The sequence below is a fragment of the Letharia columbiana genome (genome assembly GCF_014066305.1).
Source record: "Letharia columbiana isolate WasteWater2 chromosome Unknown xpSc0000093_s0, whole genome shotgun sequence".
NCBI classification, from domain to species: Eukaryota; Fungi; Ascomycota; class Lecanoromycetes; order Lecanorales; family Parmeliaceae; genus Letharia; species Letharia columbiana.
The window spans coordinates 34273-57190 of record NW_023501169.1 but is presented as its reverse complement, the minus strand read 5'-3'; the positions used below and the strand labels follow the sequence as shown (position 1 = coordinate 57190).

Sequence of the window (22918 nt, the reverse complement as noted above, 5' to 3'; positions counted from 1 at the left end):
AAAATATTCAGAATATTTGCCAAGTATGCCAAGAGATTTAGGCATGTGCAGGACTTTTGGTGTCACCTCCGTATGTAAAGTATTAATATTTAAGATTTTAAGAATATTTATCAAGAATGCCAAGAGTTTTAGCGTATATGTAGGACTTTCGGTGCAGACCTCTGTAGTTTCAAGAATATAGGGGTATTGTTTATGTTGCTAAAACTGGCGTCCAAATAAGAGCTCCACTAGTCCCATGTGATAATCGATGGCTATGATGTAACCCCAACTCTACATCCACTTCTCGCATTGCTCCTTCTATCTCTTGAGCAGTCTGTAACTTTATCACTATGGCTGTCAAGTTGATCACGCGGATGACACATGAGGTTTTTTGACCGCTAGTATTCATTTTGCGCCTGACCTAATCTCTCCTCATCACCTTCAAAAGACGCAAGCTCATACCTCACGAGCCGTTTCTGGAAGCCTCAAATTCAAGATGTTTACTCGTTCCTCTCCAATGTCACTTTTCCCAATCTATCTCCTTCCCTCTATCCCTTTCCGCCGGCGCAAAGAGAGCACAGACTCGACTAGCTCTACGGACTCAACTCAATCGACAGATCTTGCCAGCGGGTTTGTCGGCAACTATCTGAATGGCCATACCTCTCACATTCGCTGCGCCAAATGCTCAACTGACGTCTGCCTGACCTCCCAAATCATCAGCAAAGGGTTCACCGGCCGTCACGGAAGAGCCTATCTAGTTTCTCCCTCCCTGGCGCTGTCAGGATCCAGCCAGGTCTCCAAAGCTGCGATTGATCTGTGCTTGCAAAACACAAAGACCGACGCCCCTTCATCACGGCAGCTCGTTACAGGAGTGCACACGGTCAGCGATGTGCGGTGCGCTTTTTGCAACTCTATGCTAGGTTGGAAGTACGATGGAGCGGAGGAAGAGTCGCAGAGGTACAAAGTCGGGAAATACATCCTCGAGACGAAGATGATATGCTCCTCCTCGAATTGGGAGAACGATGAGCTGGAGCTGCCTCCCACGAGCTTGCGACACGAGGGGATTGATGCTAGCTCCCAGGATGCAGTCGACTTTGACAGTCAAGATGAGGACGAGTGCGAGGATCTTTTTGCGGGCGTGTGGAGTCCGTCGTTGGCAGTGAAGAGAAGGCAGGGGAAGTCGTTCAGAAAGCTAATGGCTGGGGGCTCAACCGAGATGGACTCAAGGCAGCGCTGACCTTCAAGATGGAAGATAACGATTGATTGACGACCTTTACGAAATTCAGATCCATCAGTGGAGTATGGAGTTTGGAGTGGACGATGGACCGGCTGGCTAGTCTTGATTTGGGCTATAGGAGTTGGCGCTGACGATTCGATATTACAATACCCCTCTAAGTTTCAATACCTTTTTAACAAATGACTTGTAAGAATGCTATAATGATGCTGTACATTGGTATGTGGGTAACTTGTCTCCCCACTTAACTCTCACCCCATGAAGACTATGCTATGTACAGCCACGACAATGGTATCTCGCAAGTGAAGGCAAGATCATCGCGGACGGCCTATCCTCCTATCCGCCTTGGACGGGGGAAAACCTCTCGTGAAGTTCAAAGACTTGGACCCTCAATCCTCGGCGTCGCCGGAGATCTTCGCTTTCTTTCCAATGCTCACCTCTTCGAGTTCGTCTCTGAAATCAACCTTCCTCTTACCATTGCTCTGAATGCTACGAGATTCAGAAGCCTTGGACGCTTCGCTTTCCGCTGGCTTCTTCCGCTTGATAAGGTTAGTCAAGTCTTTTGCACCTTTCGACGCCTCCTCTAACCTCGCCTTCTGAGCTGCTGGAGACTCGCCGAGGATGGATCCTAGAATGCCGCTGAGGGGATTTGAGCCATCAATCGTTCCCATACCGGTTGGATCGTTGATAGATACGGGGGGTTGGCGAAGTTCGACGAGCTAAAATAGACGATGTGAGCATGGAATCTTTTACAATCGAATCTAACCGTGTCACTCACCCGCTGTTCCATCTCCTCGATCATTTCTTTCACGTCAGAGATGTCTCCCTTCGTGACTTTAGGATTTCCAAAATCTTCACCAGCTTCGGGTGGATCAAAAAGCATCGCTTCCTCTTTCTCGATCCTCAGCCGACAACTGGCAATGGCTTCCTCCATCTCTTGAGCTGCTTCCTCTCTCATTGATTCATCAACATGTGCGTCAGTGTTTGATTCCACTTCTCCGTTTTCGTTTTTCTGCTGCGTTACAGACGAAAATTCTAGAGCCAAAGATAGCTTGAAATGGGCCTCTGCTACAAGGCTTGATTCTTGTGGGAAGAGTCCCTTTTTCAGTTCCAGCGCAGATTTGAGGTCCACGACCGCATTGGGGAATCTTTCTCCTTCAAGTGATATCTCAGCTTGGAGGTCGTAGGTATCTGCGAGACGTTCCTTGAGCTGCTGGACTCGTTGCAACTCGCCTTTCTCATTTCCTTTGCCACTGCTGTTCTCAATTTCCTCGAGCTTTTTTAACAACAGCACGCGCGCTAGATCGAGTACCTCATAGGCATTGACGAAGTCATCTTCCTCGTCAGCGTCTTCGGCGTCATCTGCGTCTGCTTCTGCAACTTCTTCCTCCTCCTCATCCGCTATATCAAAGTTTTCGTCGCCTGTGAACTGGAAGTATGGTTTGCTTCTCTCTGCTTCTTCGCCTGGCTGAATCGAGGCATCTTTTTTTTCAACAACCTTTGTCACGACCTCTTCGGCGATCCTCTTTTGCTGCCCATCGGCTTCGTCGATCGCTTCTTGCCTTTTCTGCTTCTTGCTGCCCGGCGTCTTGTGGCCCTCTTCGCGTCTCTCACCGCCAACCTTGGAGCCCAACACGTCGCTGTTTTTTACCGCGACATGATAGAGGCATCGCCCGTACGCATAAAGTAGGTCGGCGTTTTCTGACGATAGTTCGCTGTTGATCTCAGCTTGTAGCTCGGTTGCTTGGGAATAGAGCTCTGCAGCAGCATTGTAATCTTTGACTGAATACTTAAGGGTCGCCTGCGCTGTGATATTTCGGAGCTGACTTTTGCCGTCGCCATTCATATCGACACCAGTATCGACACTTGCAAGATCTGAGTGGACTTCTGAGTTGTCTGCCATGGTGCCGTGGTGAAGAGTTGCACGATCTGAAGCCGGGTAAGATGTGGAAAACGTAATTACAGTGAAAGTCGGGCTTGGCTGGAGCTGACGTAGAGGTAGAGGCCTAAAAGTACTTATCGTTGTGGAAAAGAGTGAAGAATTAAAATGTAGTGTTAACTTCAAGGCGCGTTAGTTGCTTGATCTTGTTGTCAATCAGGCCCGAAAGTGAACTGAATGAGAGGTTCGCTCGCGGGATTGTTCCGCGATCACTTTGGGGGGCGCGTCCGGTGTGAGACGCGTCGGGCTCCATTGCCCCCCGCATTGCAGCGATTTCTTTCATGAGAGGGCAGCACACAAACGATGAATACAGAAGCTATGGATAGAGGAACCCATGTTTCAAGGACTCGCACAGCACCTCTATTCCGCGCCACTCAAAAAGCTGCATACCCAAGTCTCATTCCCTCATCATCGCCAGCCTTCAGCACGCCCGTTCATCCTATCCGAAGCTCCAAACCTCCAGAGCCATCGAAGCCATCAATATTGTCCATACTTTTACCACCAGCTACTCTAAGACCTTTGGCTTTCCGCACATTCACAAAGAAGCACAGTCTCACACTCACATCGTCAGCGCTACAAGCGTTTGCCACCTTCATAGGCAAGCATTGCGGTTCAGGATGGCGGGAGGAAGGTCTGGCAGAAAAAGTCTTGGACGAGGCTGCCAAAAGCTGGAAAAAGAATGGTGGTGGTGTAATTGTACCAGGCGAGGGAGACGAGTTGAAGAGCATCCTGCGAAACATGGAGCGCTCTATGAGCGGGGGAAAGCCTTCCCAACAGGGGGGACCCAGCCGTCAAGGAAGCTTTGCGTTCGAAAAAACTGACGGAGATACTACAGACTCAAATTCAAGGCCTTGGGCATGGAGTAGGGAGGACAGCGCAGCACGCCTTGGGATGTCTGCTCTGGGCGTTGACGACGATGGAGGTACCACCAGCTCCGAAGATCCTAGACGGTGGCTGAAGATCGTTGGAGCATTCGAACAGCCAAGACTGACATATAATGTCAACCAAAAGCACTTCGAAGCAGCCTCGACTGCGCCTTCGTTATTGCCAGATCCCTCACACAAGACCCATCTTTTCCGCCATCGTTACAATCTCATTTATCAGCGGTTGCTGCGCAATGAGTCTTTTCAATCGTCGTCAGTGGCGTCTGCGCGCACAAGCTCCCTGCAACGGTTTTCGTCAACCATAGCGACGACCCAGCAAGCGTATAAAATTACACCCATTGCCAATCTTCTGGGCCGCAGCGGTAGCAGTCACCTCCTGCTCGGACTGTTAACGATATCTCCTACCGGCGTGTTGACTATAAATGATCTTACAGGGAGTATCGCCGTTGACATCCAACATGCCAGGCCAGTCCCAGAGGATGGCGCTTGGTTTACTCCCGGAATGATAGTGTTGGTGGACGGAGTGTATGAGGAAGAAGGTTCAAGCACTGGACCTGGGCTAGACGGCAATCGTGGAGTGGGTGGTACTGTTGGTGGAAAGTTCATTGCCTTCTCTGTTGGGGGGCCACCCTGCGAACGCCGTGAGGTCACAGTTGGCGTCAGCGGTGCCGGTAAAGACGGCCATACGAATGCAGGAGGAGGCTTCGGCTGGGTTGACTTCCTCGGTGTTGGAAGCGAGAGAGCTGCTGGCTCAGCGATGCGAAGATTGGAAACACACGTACTGAAAAGAGCTTCATCAGAAGATCTAGCGGAGGGCAGGGCAAGAATGGTGATCTGCGGCGAGGTTGTGCTCGACAGTGCGAAAACACTGCAGGCGCTGAAACGAGTTCTCGGTTCATACGCCGCGGAGCAAGCCGATCAGACTCCGATGGTCGTGGTGCTCATGGGCAACTTCGTTCAAAATGCGGTTATGACAGGAGGTACTAGTGGTGGGAGTATCGAATATAAGGAGTATTTCGATTCCCTCGCCGCGGCCGTTTCAGACTATCCGACCATGCTTCAAAACACCACCTTTGTATTCGTGCCTGGAGACAACGACCCCTGGGCTTCTGCTTTCTCCGCTGGGGCTGCCACAGCACTCCCTAGGAACAGTGTGCCGGATATTTTCACTACCAGGATCAAACGCGCATTTGCCACAGCACGGAGTGAGGCAGAAAAAGCGACAGGCAAGAAGACGGATGGAGAGGCCGTTTGGTCTACAAATCCAACACGTTTGACTTTGTTTGGACCCGCGCAAGAAATCGTCTTTTTCCGTGATGACATGTCTGGCAGACTTCGTCGCAATGCAGTGAGATTTCGGCCCCTTCAGGCGAAGACACAACCTGAGTCGAACATTGTGCCAGATCAAATGGGGAATGGAGACGCAACAACAATGGAGGAAGGGCAGGAGTCGAGCGAGGGTACAGAAGTCGACATTGCGGTTGAGACAGCAGAATCTCACATCCCGATCTCTAAAACTAGAGAATTCGCAAAATCAATAGTCTCATCGGACCTACAAACAGCACGTAAGATTGTGAAAACCATACTAGACCAGGGATACTTGTCACCATTTCCACCCTCGGATCGTCCTGTGCTGTGGGATTATGCAGGGGCATTACAATTGTACCCATTACCTACGGCTTTGGTGCTAATGGACCCAGAAGCGCCGCCATTCGCAGTCACATACGAAGGCTGCCATGTCATGAACCCTGGTCCACTTACCCTCAATGGCAGAAAGGGAGTCGCTCAGTGGATGGAATATGATGCGAGAACGAGAAGAGGCAGGACGAGAGAGATGAGATTTTGAGATGGGAATAATACGATAAATGACTCCCTGCGTTAAGGCGAGTGATGCCTAATTCCAAAAACGATTGCTGCTCGGTACATTCGCCGCAGTCGCCTTTTGGGTTCATAAATGAGTACCAAAGTCCGAAGGACTCGAAGGCCATGGCCATGCCAAACCCCGGGAAAAGGACCCATGTCAGTGTAAAAAGGCAGTCATCAAGCCAAGGACTTGTACCTCTCTGCACACTGGAATAATCTCCTAATCTTTCGACTGCATGCGCCAGCTGATAAGAAGCTCATTGGCTAAAGGTGGTCCTACAGACGGTGGAAGCTGTTGAGTGCCATAGGTTAGATATGACCGAGGCACCACTTGCTAAATATGCTACTCGTAGACACACAGCCTGATAGAATCTAGGTTGATGATCGTATATTTAATATTCACCCTTATTTTTTTTTCATCCACTACAAAAGTCGCATCTCCCCGAGGTCCCGCCGGTGGTACAAGTTGATTGGCTGCCAGTCAGCATTTGCCGACCCGTCAGTGCCCAGGAGTAGTTGGACAGGAGACAGGCTGAAGTTTCGAGTCTTCTTCTGCTTACGACTCCTCCATTCTCCTCTTCCCATCCATCACTCATTACTCTAGATTGCGCTTGTCCTTCCGTATTCCACACTCTTTCCTCACACTCTTTCTGAATGTCCTCGGTCTTGTCTATCATTGTTCTTTCAGCCTATACTTCGTTCTTTGTTCGCCCCTGAATATCTACGCCGACGCCCTTTCTTCTGCTGGTAACTGCATTTAACGGGACGCTCTGGTTGATCCAAAGCCTCCGTGTTATTTCGTGCTTTGTGTGTACTCTCATCTGGATCGAGCGAGTCCATACCCTGCAGTGGTGATAGCAACAGTTCGCCTCCAAACTTCCCCGGTCACCCTTGCCATATACAACACCCTTTAATATCCTCCCGCATATATAACCTTACGGCCTTCTATTGAGCATCTCGCGCTGCATATAACAAAATTTTTGGGCCATATTTCTCGCAATTCCTTTTGAGGATGAAGTCGCCCCAACTTTCCTCGCAATGGCTGGTTGCAATAGCACTTCTTGCGGCTCTGACAATGATTGTATCAGCCAACGATGTCCTAACAACGACAGGCTTCACGACGTGCATGGCCGATTCCGACATTACAGTCACAGTCCTCAATATTCAATATGACCGCACCACTCAGCAGATAACTTTCGACGTAGCAGGTACCAGTTCAAAAGTCGAGAATGTCACTGCTGCCTTGTACGTCACTGCCTATGGCAAGCAGGTGTACCAAAAAACCTTCAATCCATGTGACGAAGGCAACAAAGTTGATCAACTGTGTCCTGGTGAGCTTCTGAGACAGGCATATCATGACTTCTCCTTTGCTGATATCCTGTTCTAGTCCCAGCGGGATCATTCGCAGCTCAGGGTGTGCAAGACGTTCCTCCGTCTTACGCGAGTGAGATACCCTCGATAGCCTTCAATGTCCCTGATCTCGAAGGAGGAGCCAAATTGGAATTGACGGCGCTTGATGGCGGACAAGATCTAGCATGCATAGAGTCAGACGTGACCAATGGCAAGACCGTGGAATCTCCTGCAGTCTCTTATATCGCGGTAGGGGTTGCGGGGGCCGCACTTGTACTCACCGGCATCTCAGCCATCGGCAGTGCAGGTACAGCCGGTGGCCACGCCCCAAGCCCTAATTTTGGAGACGTCGTTGGCTGGTTTCAATCAATAGCCATGAACGGAATGTTGAGCGCCCAATATCCACCAATCTATCGAAGCTTCTCCAAAAACTTTGCCTTTTCTGGGGGTCTTATCCCATGGAACTCGATGCAGACATCAATTGACAATTTCAGGCGGGCGACCGGCGGCAACCTAACAGATGACAATGTCCAGTACTTGAAAAATGCCAGTTTGGTTTACACTACTGGACCGACGTCAGACTCAGGAATCGTGTCGAGACGCGCAAACGATTTTCTCTTTGAACCTCAACTATTTTCAAGAGATACATCGACCACCATCAATGGCACTCAGTCAGGCACTGCTGCCGCTGCTGCTGGTAATGGCACAAGCTCTGGCAATTCGAAAGTCACTCACATCGTGCATGGTATCCAGGGCTATGTTGAGCAGCTCACCATCCCTCAGGCCAATACGTTCATGACTGTCCTTCTGATATTTGCCATTGTCATCGCCGCTATCGCCGTCGGTATTCTTCTCCTGAAGGTCATTCTTGAGACATGGGCCTTATTTGGCTCATTTCCTAAAAAACTCACCAACTTCCGCAAGCGGTATTGGGGCCTATTGGCTAGGACGATCACCAACTTGATCCTCCTTCTTTACGGTGTCTGGACCCTTTATTGCATCTATCAGTTCACTAACGGTGACTCCTGGGCTGCCAAAGTTCTTGCGGGTGTCACACTCGCATTGTTCACTGCGGTCCTCGCTTTCTTCACCATTCGAATCTGGCAGATCGCTCAAAAATTTAAGAAAATGGAGGGCGACACTGCGATCCTTTTCGAAGACAAGGAAACGTGGCGGAAGTACAGCTTGTTCTACGACAACTACAAGCGAGGCTATTGGTGGCTCTTCATGCCTGCAATCTTGTACATGTTCGCTAAAGGATGCGTTATTGCCGCCGGCAATGGCCACGGATTGGTGCAAACAGCTGGGCAGTTGATCATCGAGTCTGTCATGCTCGCTCTGGTACTATTCACTAGACCTTTCGCGACTACCGCCGGAAATTGGATCAACGTTGTAATCCAGGTCGTACGAATGCTCTCCGTCGTTTGCATTATGGTATTCGTGGAACAGCTTGGAATCGCGCAATCCACCAAGACAATCACCGGCGTGGTTTTGATCGCTGTACAGTCCGTCCTGACTGCGGTCCTGGCTATTTTGATTGCGGTGAACGCGATAATTGTGTGCATTAGGGAGAATCCTCACCGAAAGCAGAGGAAACAGGCTGGTAAGTTTGCTAGACCTCAAAATTCTTTATGTTATGTCAATGACCATTATTCAGAGCGGATCAATCGCGATCTCGACGATCTGACTCCCCTTGACGCTCGCAATTCCCTTCTCATCGACCCAACGGATTACAAAGACGTCAAGGATCCACAGGCGAAAAGCTACCCATTGAGTACTTATTCTAGCCGGGGAAGCTACGACACGGTCCAACCCTATCGAGACGAGACGCCGCCACCTCGGCGACCTCGAGGTGCCGATGAGAGCTCGGAATTCTTAGTCAGCTCTGCTGCAGATATGGGATACGGGCATGACCGGAGAGTCAGCCGAGAAAGTGACGGCGCCACTTCGCCATCTGCAAGGCGGCAACCGACCGTACCACACATGGGTTATCGTGGGCAAGCATATTAGTCATGATGGAGGTCAAGGTTGAAGCATTAGATGGGGATTTTTGGGTTTCAGCGGTTTTGCGTGTAAGACCATGGCCAGGGGCGTCAAGATGATTTGCACATATTGCCTACGAGATATAGTTGATTCCTTGACGTCTGTCATCCATACTGTCCTTATTGGATGGTTTATGCGTGCACATTACGAATGAAGATTCAAGAACTATAATCCGGTGTGCAATCGTTGATGTCTTCATGCACCATCAATGATTGTTCCACTTCCGAACATTCAATTCATGTCCACGTTGGCTGATTCTGTGCGGCTTGGAGCCCATGCGAGACAATGAAGGGCTCGAGCCCACCCACGCTTTTTCTGCCACGACTCCGTTTCCCATGATCCTTCTATTTGACCAACAAGGACTCTAAGTATCGATTCTATTTGGCTCAAAGGTAGTCATCTCTCTCACAGTACGCACCACATGGTGGTCAAGCCCACGAGGAGGCTAGAACGAATGAACGCAGTCTTCCGATACGCAGCGCTTTTGGGCACGCTGCCCGTCTCGCCTCCACCGAGATACCAGCTCCCAATGTCTGTGAGCTTCCCATCCTGCGTGAGCATGGCTGAATTCGCACCAACGTTGGACACGTCTGAACGGAAAGCGCCGAAATATGAGTAGTGGGTGACATTTCTGCAGGGGTGATTAGTGGTCTGACTAGAATTGGTGATGTAGGAAACATTTACTCGGTGCGGTCCAAGTAACTGGAACTTTGATTGTAGAACGTCTGCGATTCCTGGAGATTAACATGGGCATCCGCAAACTCGGTCACCCATATGGTTTTGTTGAAAGTGCCGACATATTCACCAATATGGCTTGCCAAGCCTTGGAAATCGCCATACCACTGCAAGTCCTACAGTCAGCAATTGAATGTTCAAGATCAAAATTGCAAATCAGGGTATGCGTTAGGAACAAAGGGCTAGGAAAGTTACTTACATGCACTGGAATGAAATCTATTGTGCAATTACTGCAAGCTGTGAAGAACTCCTGAGTCCATTGACGGCCAGTTTCAGCCCCTGTACATGCGGGGGCTCCAATTTTGACACCCTGCTTGGCCAAGGGTTCAATCTGCTGCATCCAAATCTGGGCTGCCGTCTCTGCTGGAATATCACTGCCCCCGCTAGATAAGTTTTCGGAGTCAGCATCCCTTCTTTAAGCAAGAGATTCAACTCTTGAGACTAGTCTCTAGGGTTGAAAGAAGCCTTTGGCTCCCGAGACATGTCTTGCGATGGAAGTTTGGCCCCAAAGAGGAAGAAATCGTTCTGGATATACGTACGTGCTGGAATCCCCATCAGGTTCGTTGAATCCGAGAACATATGTGATGTTGGCTCCAGCCTTGATCTGGGACTGTACGTCGCTGAGGAAAGTGGACGAATTGCCCGTTCCCCAAAGCATAGGGACGAATTGAAGTTTGGGAAAATTTGCGAAGGCGGGAGAAGGCTTGGAACCATAGTTGTAATACCAAGTGAGGTCGGAAGTTGGGGAGTCCCAATTGGCATCGTCTTGGGGATATTTCTCACTTGGTACGTAAACAAGGCCTCTTTTCGAGGATGTAAGCGGGCTTTGGCAGTACACGATAGAAGGTAGGACTGTCAGTGCAGTCAGGAAATGCCGGAGTCCCATGGTTTCTGCGTTCTAGAGGCCAGGATCCACGCGAATTTGACGATATGATAGTACAAAAGGAGAGGAAAGGGTGACTAGAAGTTTGGAGGTCGAGACAGAGGAGGAGGAGGGAGATTTAAGAGACGCACAGCTGAGATGGGATGGAGAAAGGAGGAGAGGAGGAAAGGAGGAAAGAGAAGTATGATGAGATAGCAAAGCCAAAGCAAAGCCAAACAGAGTAACAATCTTGAATGGAAGACGAGCTGCCAATACATATATGTACTTACTTACTTTAATAACATAATAATAGCCTAGGCGTAAAGTAGCAAAGTAGCAATAGCTCCTTCCATCTTCCTGAAACGCTTATTGGACCAGGATAAACGCGAGAACGCTTCCAGGATGAGTGTTAGCGCAGGCTACATTGGGACTTTCCTTTGCGGGAAGCCTAGCCCAAAAGCCACAACCGAGAGATCCGAGATGCCGAGTTCCCATTGAGTCCGCCTCAACTGCTCATGGCTTCATCCGTAAGTATTGATGCATTTCATTCAAGTATTCGCCTAATTTCAGGATGGAAAGCGACATTCTTCTCTACTGGTGAACGGAATTTCAAACCATGTCACATGTCATGATTGCCATCGGTCATTGAAAAGGAAGTGACAGCTTGCCAGCATTCTTGGGTCATCTGCTCTGGCCTCCGTGCCCGTAACAAGGGTGTAGGCACAGCTCCTACGTGCATAGTTTGTGCGACCGTTACTGCTGACTTGTTGGAAAACATCATGAGACCACAAGGTCCCGGGGCTGCTGTGCAGCTTGAATGCGGCCTGGAAGGTCGGATGAGTCTTTGGTGAACGTACGAGTGGAGCTATCAATCAACGCCGGACGGAAATCGAATTGGTATTAACTCTCCATGCTCATCTAGACTCTGGTATGATCTCCGAAATGCGCTGTAGTCCACTAGCTACACCAAGAAGTACAAACGTAGCTTTCGGGAGTACACTCAGAACCAAAGCCATGACTTGGAACACCGACGCAAGAGCTGGGCTAGCATGTATGAGTGCAAAAGCAGTGGAATCTTATATCAGTTCTTTCTTCACGCCCTGGAGATTACTTCTCTAGAAGCATTGATCTGGAATGCTCAGATACGAGCTGCTAAGTAGAGTTCTGGTGTAAGACGGAGGTTTGTAAGAGAGACGTGAGCAGCGTAAAAGACAGAACCTCAAACTCAATGTATCGTATTCAAAGAGGCACCAGAAGCAACAACACGCGCGTAATACTCCCCTTTCCATTTTGTATAGTCAGCAGAGGTTCCAAGAAAGGTGGTAACATCAAGTTGATCAGTAAGACGAAGAGGTTGCTACTCTTTCCAACCGCCTAGCCTCGCCATGTCCTTGTGAAACCCTCGGTGCCGGAACAAGTCTAGTACTGGCTCTCCTAGGAGTAGTACCTTCTGCTCTCATAAACATAAGCCGAAGGATCGTGGCCGATGATCCGGGGAACAGCCGCGCGCTAACGCGTTTCATTGTTACTTTGAGCAACGCACGCATAAAGACGTAGCAATAGTCGTGAAAAGGAGGAAAATTTGCTGGGTGGAATCCTTAGAGACCCGAAGTCCCTCGGAGGAGAACGTCGAGGATATCCTCGTCCCTCTGTTCGACCGGCGAATTTACTTTAGAATTTCCAAGGCTGAGGTCGTCTGATGTTCATCCCATGGTTTCCTCAATTCACGACTTTTGCTTCACTCTATTTCCTGTCCTAGCCTGCAGAGACCATTGAAAGCACGTCCAGAACGGTTTATTACATATGACCCAAAACGAATAATAGTCGTATAGTACATCGCGAGACGCTGCGGATGCAACTATGCCAGGTATGTACTTCAGCAACCGTCGAAGCGAGTTAGCCCACTGATATACACTCCTTAGGGTGCTCTTTATGGCTCCTGCCACCCAGCGACTCACCAATCCAACTCATACTCTCTGACCTCGTAACTACGAAGATCCCCTCCCTTTTTCCCGAACTCCACAATGTTGTGTTCGAGCCACATATGACACTGACCTCCGAGATAACGCTTCCTCCGGACATTAGCGGCAACAAGCGAGCCCAAAGATGGCTCGACGATCTACCGCTGCCGAAGAAAGTCAATGTCGACGTTTGCCTTGAGTCACTCGATGTGGGGGCTCAATACTTCAAGAAACTTATATTAAGTGTGAGCAAGGGACCCCTAGAGACTTTCGCGGCACACGTGCGTTCTACTGCCGTGGAGAATGGGGGTATGACTGCGGCGACAAGCTGGGTGAAGGAGACCTGGGCACCGCATGTCAGCTTGATGTACGCCGATATCGAAGTCACCGCCCAGAAACGTCAGGAGATCCTGCAGGTGGTCGCGGAGGCGGGAATACGAATAGAGAAACAAAACGTGTTGCTCGAGGACGGGAAAGGCGACTACAGTGGATGGACTGGGGGCCGCATTGCACTGGTCGAGACCTGGAAAGAGCTGAGGGACTGGGAGGTCGTGGCTGCAAGAGCGATATGAACCTATCTGTGACACGAGTGGCTTGCACAGTGGATTGCTTCTTCAATGTTAGGCACAATCTCTCCTAAAGCGCCCTACCAATCCAGAAGTATTCGCCCGCCATCATCTCTTGGAACCGCGTATCAGACGGCATGAGTGTCAAGCAAATGAGCCTTCGTCACCTGTGCCATCTCTGCATAACGAATCTGCAACATCTGCTTCAAAAAGTGGCAGATCTCACGGACCGCAGCCACATGGGGACTCGACGACAGCTATGACACACGAGTTGACAATATGATTGTAAGGATGTACGACCAATAAGGGTCTTAGCCCGATTGATGCCATATCCTCCGTGACTTCGATTACCTATGAGTAGTGTCAGTAGATTTTGCCTGGTAATCGGAGGCGTGCGAGGTCGTCAGACCGGGTATAACAGGCGTCTCAACGAGTGCGCGCTGCGCATCACAACCAGTGCTCCTGGCTTCATCCGCTTGACGACGTCGGCCATAATCTCGTGTTTATGCGTGCTGCAACCGCCCACTAGAGCGGCCAAATAGACAATATCAAAGCATCCCAAGTCGATATCTGGACTACCGGCGCTTGCACACTGGAAGCACATAGTTTCCGGAGAGTGACCCAAGGCGCGGCACAATGTAACGGCCGTCGTAATGGCCGTCGCATCTTGATCGACGTTATGGCAGGATACGCACTCGCTTTGAAGATGATGACTGATGCAAAGAGAGGTCAAAGGAAGTGGACCTGAGCCAAGGAAAGCAAAAGTTCGCGTGGCGAAATCCGGCTTCACGGATGCAATGGCGTTCATTTCCATACGGACGAGGTCGACGTAGTTTCCATGATAGGGAAATGTGAGCAACATCTCATTCGCTACAACCTTCAGGTCAGCTAGCGTTGCACGGAAGGAAAAGACGTGAAAGGCAAGATACCCACCTTCTTCGTGTGTTTTGCAGCAACACACCTTTCGCGCCCAATGAGCTTCGAGTTGATATTCGCCATCCGAGCAAAGCTTTCGCAAATGAGGAGCTATGTCAACGACTTTGGGGTCTGACAGAATCTGTTTTTGATTCATGTAAGGTACTGTTGTTGGCGGTGTACCCAGTGTGACAGACCTGTGCTGTGGTAGCCTCATCGGGTATCCTACTACATAATCCAACAAGCCTTTCAAATAGACAGTTGATACTCGGTGAGGGTTTTAGATCAGGAGACCGAGACAGCTCGTAGTAGCAATCAAGAATCTCATTGACATAGCATGATACACAATCGCCATCTCCATGGCACGCGATCGGAACCATAACGTGTTACGTTTCGAGGGCGCGAAAGACAGTAACAAATGATAGAGGTAAGTTTCTGGAAATTTTGACCAATACTACCGGCGCAAATCATGCGAATGCGCGAATGTCCTGCATGTACCACCTCAGGGGTACACCAATTTCCCGGCCTAAACCGATTGCAGCACTGAGGCGACCTCAAATTCGCAAAGTACTCGCGGACCATTTGTCTCCCAGCCTTGAGACCCTTTTTAATACCTTGAAAGCTTGTACTTTCATGTCCCAGAATCTCTACCACGGCCTTCTAATCTACTCGCCTCTTCATGTAAAATTCCGAACCTCCGCCTCATTGGCCAAACTTATCAATGGACCTTGAAGACTTTACTGAGATCCCAGAGTCTTCGTGTCGACAGTTTGAGCTCAATCACGTATGTCAGGGCTAGATGCAATGGTGACTGGTATCTCTCTTGCAAACCGTTTCATATCTGTACTTCACTACAACTGTATCTCATTAGGGTCGCTGAAGCAACAAGCATGTAGGGCCTCGTCTTCTAGAATCTGGGCTCATTTGTGAATGGTCCACTTAGGAAGACAGCTTGGTGTGGGGGGCAGTCTCCTCATACTGACACAATCGCTCAAAACATATGGTGACAAACTCATGAAATGGTATCTCCCAACCTGCGTCATGTCATCTTAGACTTATAGCTTGATGAAGGAGATGAAGGAACAAACCCTTGACACGGTGGACACATGCTAAAGAAGCAGTTCATCCCCGAAGTTTTATTTGTATAGACTCAGCAATGCAGAACGCATGCCCGTTCATACGTTGTCAAAACGAAGAGGTAACTCTGCTTGTAGGAGCAGCCTCATGAGCGCCCAGAGCCGCAAATCCATGAAATCATGACCCAGCATGCTTGTCTGCGTGTCCCTATGAAGATACATCATTGGTTCCACGGGTGAACACCCTTGACATTTGAAAGACCAGATATGGTTCTGATACCAGACAGCCATTCGTCGAGCTGACTATGCCTACGAGTTTTCGATGTTCTAAGGAGCGGAAACCCGGAAGGCGAAACCGAGGAACCGATGGGATCGAGACAGCCAATAATGATCCCACTCAGGATGGGCCATGATGTAGGGAAGAAAGGGCACGTTCTGTTCAACCTGCTTGAAAACCATGGGCATTGTAGACAAGCACCAGCTTTTATCCAATCCTTCTTTTACAACATGCACGGCCTGTCACATCTTCATTGACTTTTCATTCTGAATCAGTACCCAGTAGATGGAGAGAGAGCCAAGGAAAGAGTTGATTTCCGCATGGTCATTTCTATGGAGATGTGCAAGAGCACCAGGCAAGCGAACCTCAGGGCGAGGCAAGTGGACCCTTTGTTGCGAATTTGTTGTGAAGCACCGGACGAAATTTGGGGGCCCACAGTATAATAAGTAGGATAGAAGCCTGTATACATTAGATGATAGGAAGAGGATGAAGTTGTTGATGAGCGGACTACGAGGGCTAAAACCTACAACACGCTAGTGAGCCTTCAATGGGACGACTCACTACTCGTACCGAGTCTAACCCCCCCATCTACTCCGCAACTCCACCAACTTCTTCACAACACGTTCACTTCACAGAGCAGCTTGATATTGGCTTCATGCGAATGAAAAACCAATGTTTCCCTTCGATAAGCGAAGCCCAGCTGCATTGCTCTGAGCTGCAACCTCAGGGCTGTCTCCAATTTCGAGGCCGCCCAACAGCGCGTACTTCAATCATCTACCATCAACTTTGCCATGCCTTCCTCGTTCAAGAGGAGCGCGGATTTTGCTCCTATTCGATACCGCACTCCATCGCCTCCTAGCCACGCTTTCGAGCCCATCTCCCCAATCCTCACTGGGATCACGGCGGACGAAGTACGCCGTTCAGACACCACAGGGCATCGCAACGGGGGCCTCAAGAGATCATATTTTCTATACGATTATAGCGATATCGATGTGCGCGAGCAAGATCATCTGCCCGGGGGTCCAATGGACGCTTTTGCCTCGATAGCGCTGGCTACCAAATCAAGTAGGCATCACCGGCCAAGCACTTCCACTGGGCCGCAATCCATCGATGATGGGTATCACGATACAGATCGCCCCTCTAAGCGCGCGAAATCGGAAAAGTTACCGCTGCCGGACTGGTCACGGACAACGGCGGGGGCAAACAACAGACCTGCCACGAGCTACGAGCAATCACCAGAAAGCAGGAGACTTGAGGCGGAGCTTCTGCTCAACTTCGCCCATGAAGCAGCCAAGCTCGTATGTTCTCCCCAAGAATCTCCTCAAGCCAATATAGAGCTATCACTCAATGCCTTTCGACCATCATCGAACGTTTCACCTGGGCCTACCGTACAAAGTCCTGAGGATGCTGTGAGATGCTTCACAGAAGGCAAGGCTTGGAACTTTGCAGATAATGTTAAAAAGGTAGAAGTGCAGACGCCTTCGCATGGAGAACGAGCGATCGATGAAAAGCGACCCGCATCCGAAGCAGACCCTTGGCAAGAGACAGATCTGGACCACCGGATGTCTAACGATCCCGCCAACGAGAATTCCCACACGACCGTTGATCAGCCCGAGATCGAAACGAAGCACTTGTCACCTGCGGCAATTGCACAGCAGAGTAACCTGGACATGCCGCCAGAGGCCTCTGAGAAAGGTGCCGGCAATAAGAGGACAGAGACATTCGAAAGGTCCGAGGTTGAAGAACATACCGGAAGCTCGGGCGCCGCCATGAACTCTGAACCGCAGAACGATGTAGAGGTCAAGGAACATATCACCGGCTCTGGCGCCGGTCTCAACGATGAGTCACACGACGATGTCTCATCTGACAAGCGGTACATGCCAACTGATCCGGTGCAAGTAGACGCGACGCAACCAATGGAAGATGTTTTACAGGCACTGGAACATGCTGTCCAAGCATCAGAAGGGCAGAAAGGTGTCAACAGCGCAATACTCAAAGATTCGGAAGTTCTTGGCGCTCCAGAGGAGCCTCAAGAGGAAGTGGTGGATCACGAGTCACGTACAATGCATGGTGCTTTGGGAAACCAAGTGAGAACCATGGACGGAACCTTGGCTGCAGAAGCAGAAAACACGAAACAATCCGCGCAAGAAGTCAACGCATCTTCAATCAGCGCCAGCGACGTCAGCATTTCGAAAGGTCAACCTTGCCTAGCAGTTACCATAGCTGCTGTTTGTGCGTCCTGCAACTTTGGCCGCAACTCCCCAGCCATTGAGAACGATAATAATGCCACGTCCTGGATCAGCTGTGATGGTTGCAAATCTTGGTTTCATTTTGCTTGTGCGGGCTTCAAGAATGACCGAGAAGTGCGGAGTGTGGACAAATACAGATGTCGAAAATGCAAGCCTCTGTACGGATCTACAACATATGTCCGAAAATCGTCTCGTGCCCACAGTGCCATTGACTATGCTGGTCTGCACCAAGGAGTCATCAAGACTTCTGATGAGCGGCCAGAACACCATTACATTAAGCCAATTAAGGATGGCACCATCAACTTTTTACCCGATAATTTTGCCAGAATGCGTCCGGACCTGGTGACGGCCGAGTACTTTGAGAAAGGCACAGGCATGAGGGAACCTATCGTAGTACCAGCTTGCTTCAATCCTCGCCCAAAGACAAGTGAAAACTCAAATGCTGCAGCGACAAGGCAGCCCAACGATGCGTCTTCGCCCAATCCCTTAGACAACAATGACGTTGCCGAAGACTGGTTCTCTCGCCATACAGAGCCTGAAGCCGTATTAGACCAGGGACAAGATGCTCTCGACATGGTCATCCCCCAAGGACTGACAGTTAGACAAGTTGCAGAGCTCTACGGCCAAGATGAGAAGGTAGAGGTAATCGATGTCAAGTCCCAGAATGGCGAGAATAAGAAATGGAATATGAGACGATGGGTAGACTATTATGAAAACCCGAACAACAAGGTTGTACGGAACGTCATCAGTTTAGAAGTCTCTCAAAGCAAGCTGGGACGCCTAATCAGACGACCACAGATTGTGCGGGACCTCGATCTGCAAGACTCAGTCTGGCCAGAGGAGTTGCTGGCCAAGGGGGAATATCCCAGGGTACAATTTTACTGTTTGATGTCCGTTGCGGATTGCTTTACGGATTTTCACATCGATTTTGGTGGCTCATCGGTCTTCTATCACATACTGAAGGGCAAGAAAACGTTCATCTTCATCCCACCTAAAGAGAAACATTTGAAGAAATACGAGGAATGGTGTATGTCACCTGCGCAGAATTGGACTTTTCTAGGCGATCAAACCAAGGAGTGCTATCGTGTCGACCTTTCAGAAGGGGACACGATGTTGATTCCAGCAGGATGGATTCATGCTGTATGGACTCCTGAAGATAGCTTGGTCATCGGAGGCAATTTCCTCACGCGTCTGAACTTTGGAATGCAGCTACGAGTTGCTCAGGTTGAGAAGGCTACCGGAGTTGCTAGGAAGTTTAGATACCCTCACTTCCAGAAGCTTCATTGGTACACTGCTCTACGTTACCTCGAGGACGACCCCTTACCTAGGAAAGTCAAGGAGTTGCTTCACGCTGGTGACACTTTCGTCCGCCAGCAGCCAGCTCATAATGAGTTTGACTCGTGGGGTGAGAACTCTCGGCCGGGTGGAGAAAACTATCATAAAAGATACTACTCTCAATCGGAACTTGATGGATTGCCCGACCTGACGCGTTACCTGCTAAGGACGGCGTTGATCGATATCGGTAGTATCACGGATGGCATATCTGCAGAGACACGCAATGCAGTGAAGAAGTCAATTCCTAGAGGCCACGGCGAGCCACTCGACGTTCTGAAAAGGTTTGCTGCGTGGTGTGCTTGGAAGCGTGGCAATGAGCCAATTCCACATTGGGCCTATCCTGATGCTGAACCAGAGACGCTTGCGCCTGACAGATTGAGTGCAGCTGCGATGAAAAAGCTCGACCGGGAGGCTGCACTTCAAGCACCCAGACGACAATCAGCACGCATGCAGTCTCAACAAGCAGCCTCAGAAGTGCTACTAGACTCGCCAGGAGGTGCAGCACTATCGATCGCGCATGGCCAAAACGATCCAATACGCCACAACAATCCGAAGAAACCTAGGACGTCGTCAGGAGGTACGAATGGAACGTCCCATAGAAAGACTGCTTGTGAGTCTTGCCGTAAAAGAAGGCGAGCCTGCAAGCATAAGGACCAGGTTTCATTGTCAATGCCTTCTACTCAAATCGATGTTTTGGGAAGTGTCTCAACAGATCTGGGCACATCGTTGCAGTACCCCACCTCGTCGCTCAGGCCAGGTCCAGATGACCGGCAAGACTCAACACTTTCGCCTACTTCCAACAGCAGAACCCCAGAATCTAATGATGCAATTTTAGACCTCGTTCCCGAAACAACTTCAACAGCGCATTTCAACGACGGATACTCGTATCAGGCTGATGATCTGGCCTCTCGATCGAATCTCTCGGCCGAGGGAGCCATCTCAATATTCTCTAAGGTTGAGGAATCGATGTCCGCGACAATTGATAAAGGTCTTGACTCCTTTTCAGGCAACGCTTTACTAGCTCGACCAAGACATAAAGCATGCAATGAATGCCGTAAAAGCAAGGTCAGTACCGTATCCACCATCTTTTATTCGCGTGTCACTTACGCATATATAGCGTCGTTGTATACACGATGAACATGGCAATGAAGATCCCGTCAAGGTGCGCGAGTCTGCGATCCCAAGGCCTCATGCGCGGAAGTTGAACACTCAAATCAATGAAGCTTCTACCCCCAAGAAGCATGTGCAAGGGGCTGTCCGTAAACGTAATGTCAAACAGCAACAACGAGTGCCGACTGTACTAGCATTCGAGGAGCAAATGAGGCGACCAGCGCCCATCGCGAACATGATAGCACGACCCACAAGTCCAGTGGTTCAGGAACCTAGAATTCCGAGCTTGCCAGACGTTGTCCCACAAGCGTCGTCTGGGGAGCCATTTCCGCTTGATCCAGCACTTTTTGAGGATAGTGCGAACAGCATTCAGCATGAAGAGCAGACGACGGTCCCAGTTTCCCTCGAACAGTCTGTTGGCCTGAGCGCGGGATCGCCTCACAGATATATGAAAGAAATCTCGGACAAAGTTGCAGACCAATGGCAGATCAGCGATTCTTGTCCTGCACCTGAAATTGAGGTCAGCGCGGCGACGTTAGAGTCTAGAGAAAATTTCGAACCACCCGCTTCGTCGTTAGTCTCCCCCCCAGCCTCGTCACACGATGATGCTGGTATCAGTCCAATCAACGCACATGTCGGATGGAAATCCTCGACAGTTTCATCGAGACATTCCTCGAGTCAACCCAAGCAGACGCAGCGATATACCCCAGAGTCGGGATCAATGAGAAGAGCTAGCAGTAGCTCGTACGGCGAAAATGCACGTGATAAGGCGGCGTCGCCAGTAATGGCAGATCCATTTTCAGATCAGAAGCCTAAAGCAAGGATAGGTTCGGAAAATATGGCCGACGAAGAGAGTATGAGATTAATCAAGGAGCTCCAGGCCGAAGAGTATGGGCTCCGGAGAAGGGGAAGGCCGTAATGTGGTATTCTGGCGTGTGTGATTGATCCGCGGTTTCAGGGAATTTGGGGATGAGCATGATGATACTCCAAGTGCTTATGGCGGTTTGAAAGGCGTCCTGGGTCCGACTATATGTTTTGGTCACGTGGAGTTAGTAGGTGGTGATACTCCACAGCCTGATCGGAAGGCCTGATATTGAAGTTAACATTATCATACTTATGACTAGAGTATTGGGATTGCCTCTACCACGTTTTGAAACATTATAGTCTTGTTACCTAATGAACACACCGATGAAGCAATGAAACGAGGAATAGTCCCTGCGCTACCTTAACAAACAAGGTCTCCACAGAAAGAAACAAGACCGAAGATGACCTCAAATCATGAATACATGAGCAAAGGAAAAGGAGAAGCCATCAAATACTCCTGTGAACATAACCAAAGGGTATCGTACATTTCCAACGTGAAAGGACACGCCGCCACTCCTGACTCGTCCCTGCCCTCGCCAGAAATGTAAACAAGCGACGTATTGTAGCACACCCGCCATTGACCAAGACCGTCATCACATCCTGCGCCTAGCTTCCCTTGCAGAAAGACACATAGAGGCGTGCATGCAGCGCAAGGGAGGACGAAATGCGCAGATAGAGCCAAGGTTGTTTCTACCATTTCCGCACGATGAAACGATGACCCGTAAGTCGCGAACGTGCGTCTAAGCTTTCTTCGCGCGGACAGATCCCTTTCCATCAGTGCCCTTGGTCTTCTTCGTGCCGGCAGCCTGGATGTAACCGTTAGCCTATTTGTGGTCAACCGCGCCAAAGAAGTTGACATAAGCATAGCCTTCCAGCTCTTGGACGGCAAGGATGAATGGAAACAGCATACCTTCTTCGCCGGCTTGCCTTCAATCGTGCCCACAGCCTTCTCGACAACTCCTTTCACCTTATCGGTCACAGTGGGGGTTCTTTTACTCTTGGTCGCCGGAGCTTTCTTCTTCTCAACGCGTCCCGCGGTCGCAGCCTTGGCGCGTGGCTTGGATGTGTTCGCTTTCGTCTTGGGGACACTGGATTTCTTGGAGGTTGACTTAGGCTTAGGCGCTACGTCCTCGATGGCGAAAAGCACGCGGGGTGTTCTGTTTTTCCGAAGTCCCGGGCGGTTACCTTCGCGAACTTCCTTTGTCTTTGCCATTGCCGGATGTTGGGGCGGACAGGTGAAGAAGATGCGGAGTCTGAGAGGTGAGTTAGTAAAGGGTTTGTAGTGGATGGTATTGGTGGGGTCGGAGGCGCGTTGCCGGACTTGTTTACATTCGGTAGGTATCACGGGACTTACTTTCACAGAAACAGAGGTTGGGGGAAAGCCGACAGATGAAGAGTCCAAAGAATTTCGGAACACTATCTTGGTGGTATGTCGGAGTTGTGCGACTGAGAAGCGTTGGGAAGATTGTATGGTGAGGGGGAAATGTTTGTTGATGTTGGAAGGTGCAGGTTTCAAGAGACGAGTACAAGGGGCTCGAGGCGCATGGTTGATCAATAATATCAAAACAAAAACAGTCGGGGGTATGCGTATTGCGCGGCTACTCGTACATTCCAATGACAATGCCGCTGTCGAATCCACTCTTTAATTGGTAAGGTATCTATAATAGTAATTGCAT

General features: G+C 49.9%; 9 protein-coding genes across 9 annotated transcripts; 5 read left to right on the top strand and 4 right to left on the bottom strand.

Moving 5' to 3' along the window:
* Positions 1–475: 475 nt before the first annotated feature.
* Positions 476–1216, top strand: HO173_013234 (uncharacterized protein; the record flags this gene model as incomplete). Its single annotated transcript, XM_037315058.1, has 1 exon — positions 476–1216. The coding sequence occupies one exon, from the start codon at positions 476–478 to the stop codon at positions 1214–1216; it is 741 nt and encodes a 246-aa protein (XP_037158061.1).
* Positions 1217–1602: 386 nt separating this feature from the next.
* HO173_013233 (uncharacterized protein) lies at positions 1603–3116 on the bottom strand (the record flags this gene model as incomplete). Its single annotated transcript, XM_037315057.1, has 2 exons — positions 1603–1932; positions 1992–3116. The coding sequence occupies 2 exons, from the start codon at positions 3114–3116 to the stop codon at positions 1603–1605; spliced, it is 1455 nt and encodes a 484-aa protein (XP_037158060.1).
* Positions 3117–3455: 339 nt separating this feature from the next.
* On the top strand, positions 3456–5882 carry HO173_013232 (uncharacterized protein; the record flags this gene model as incomplete). The annotated part of the gene is made up of 1 exon (XM_037315056.1): positions 3456–5882. The coding sequence occupies one exon, from the start codon at positions 3456–3458 to the stop codon at positions 5880–5882; it is 2427 nt and encodes an 808-aa protein (XP_037158059.1).
* Positions 5883–6911: 1029 nt separating this feature from the next.
* HO173_013231 (uncharacterized protein) lies at positions 6912–9259 on the top strand (the record flags this gene model as incomplete). The annotated part of the gene is made up of 3 exons (XM_037315055.1): positions 6912–7230; positions 7287–8852; positions 8907–9259. 3 exons carry the CDS (start codon positions 6912–6914, stop codon positions 9257–9259), a joined length of 2238 nt encoding a protein of 745 aa, XP_037158058.1.
* Positions 9260–9697: 438 nt separating this feature from the next.
* On the bottom strand, positions 9698–10913 carry HO173_013230 (uncharacterized protein; the record flags this gene model as incomplete). The annotated part of the gene is made up of 4 exons (XM_037315054.1): positions 9698–9923; positions 9977–10134; positions 10227–10410; positions 10567–10913. 4 exons carry the CDS (start codon positions 10911–10913, stop codon positions 9698–9700), a joined length of 915 nt encoding a protein of 304 aa, XP_037158057.1.
* A 1836-nt stretch (positions 10914–12749) lies between these two features.
* Positions 12750–13422, top strand: HO173_013229 (uncharacterized protein; the record flags this gene model as incomplete). Its single annotated transcript, XM_037315053.1, has 2 exons — positions 12750–12756; positions 12812–13422. The coding sequence occupies 2 exons, from the start codon at positions 12750–12752 to the stop codon at positions 13420–13422; spliced, it is 618 nt and encodes a 205-aa protein (XP_037158056.1).
* A 216-nt stretch (positions 13423–13638) lies between these two features.
* Positions 13639–14711, bottom strand: HO173_013228 (uncharacterized protein; the record flags this gene model as incomplete). The annotated part of the gene is made up of 4 exons (XM_037315052.1): positions 13639–13767; positions 13826–14286; positions 14350–14473; positions 14529–14711. 4 exons carry the CDS (start codon positions 14709–14711, stop codon positions 13639–13641), a joined length of 897 nt encoding a protein of 298 aa, XP_037158055.1.
* A 1764-nt stretch (positions 14712–16475) lies between these two features.
* Positions 16476–21469, top strand: HO173_013227 (uncharacterized protein; the record flags this gene model as incomplete). Its single annotated transcript, XM_037315051.1, has 3 exons — positions 16476–20333; positions 20386–21266; positions 21337–21469. The coding sequence occupies 3 exons, from the start codon at positions 16476–16478 to the stop codon at positions 21467–21469; spliced, it is 4872 nt and encodes a 1623-aa protein (XP_037158054.1).
* A 513-nt stretch (positions 21470–21982) lies between these two features.
* Positions 21983–22455, bottom strand: HO173_013226 (uncharacterized protein; the record flags this gene model as incomplete). Its single annotated transcript, XM_037315050.1, has 2 exons — positions 21983–22048; positions 22153–22455. The coding sequence occupies 2 exons, from the start codon at positions 22453–22455 to the stop codon at positions 21983–21985; spliced, it is 369 nt and encodes a 122-aa protein (XP_037158053.1).
* Positions 22456–22918: the final 463 nt, after the last annotated feature.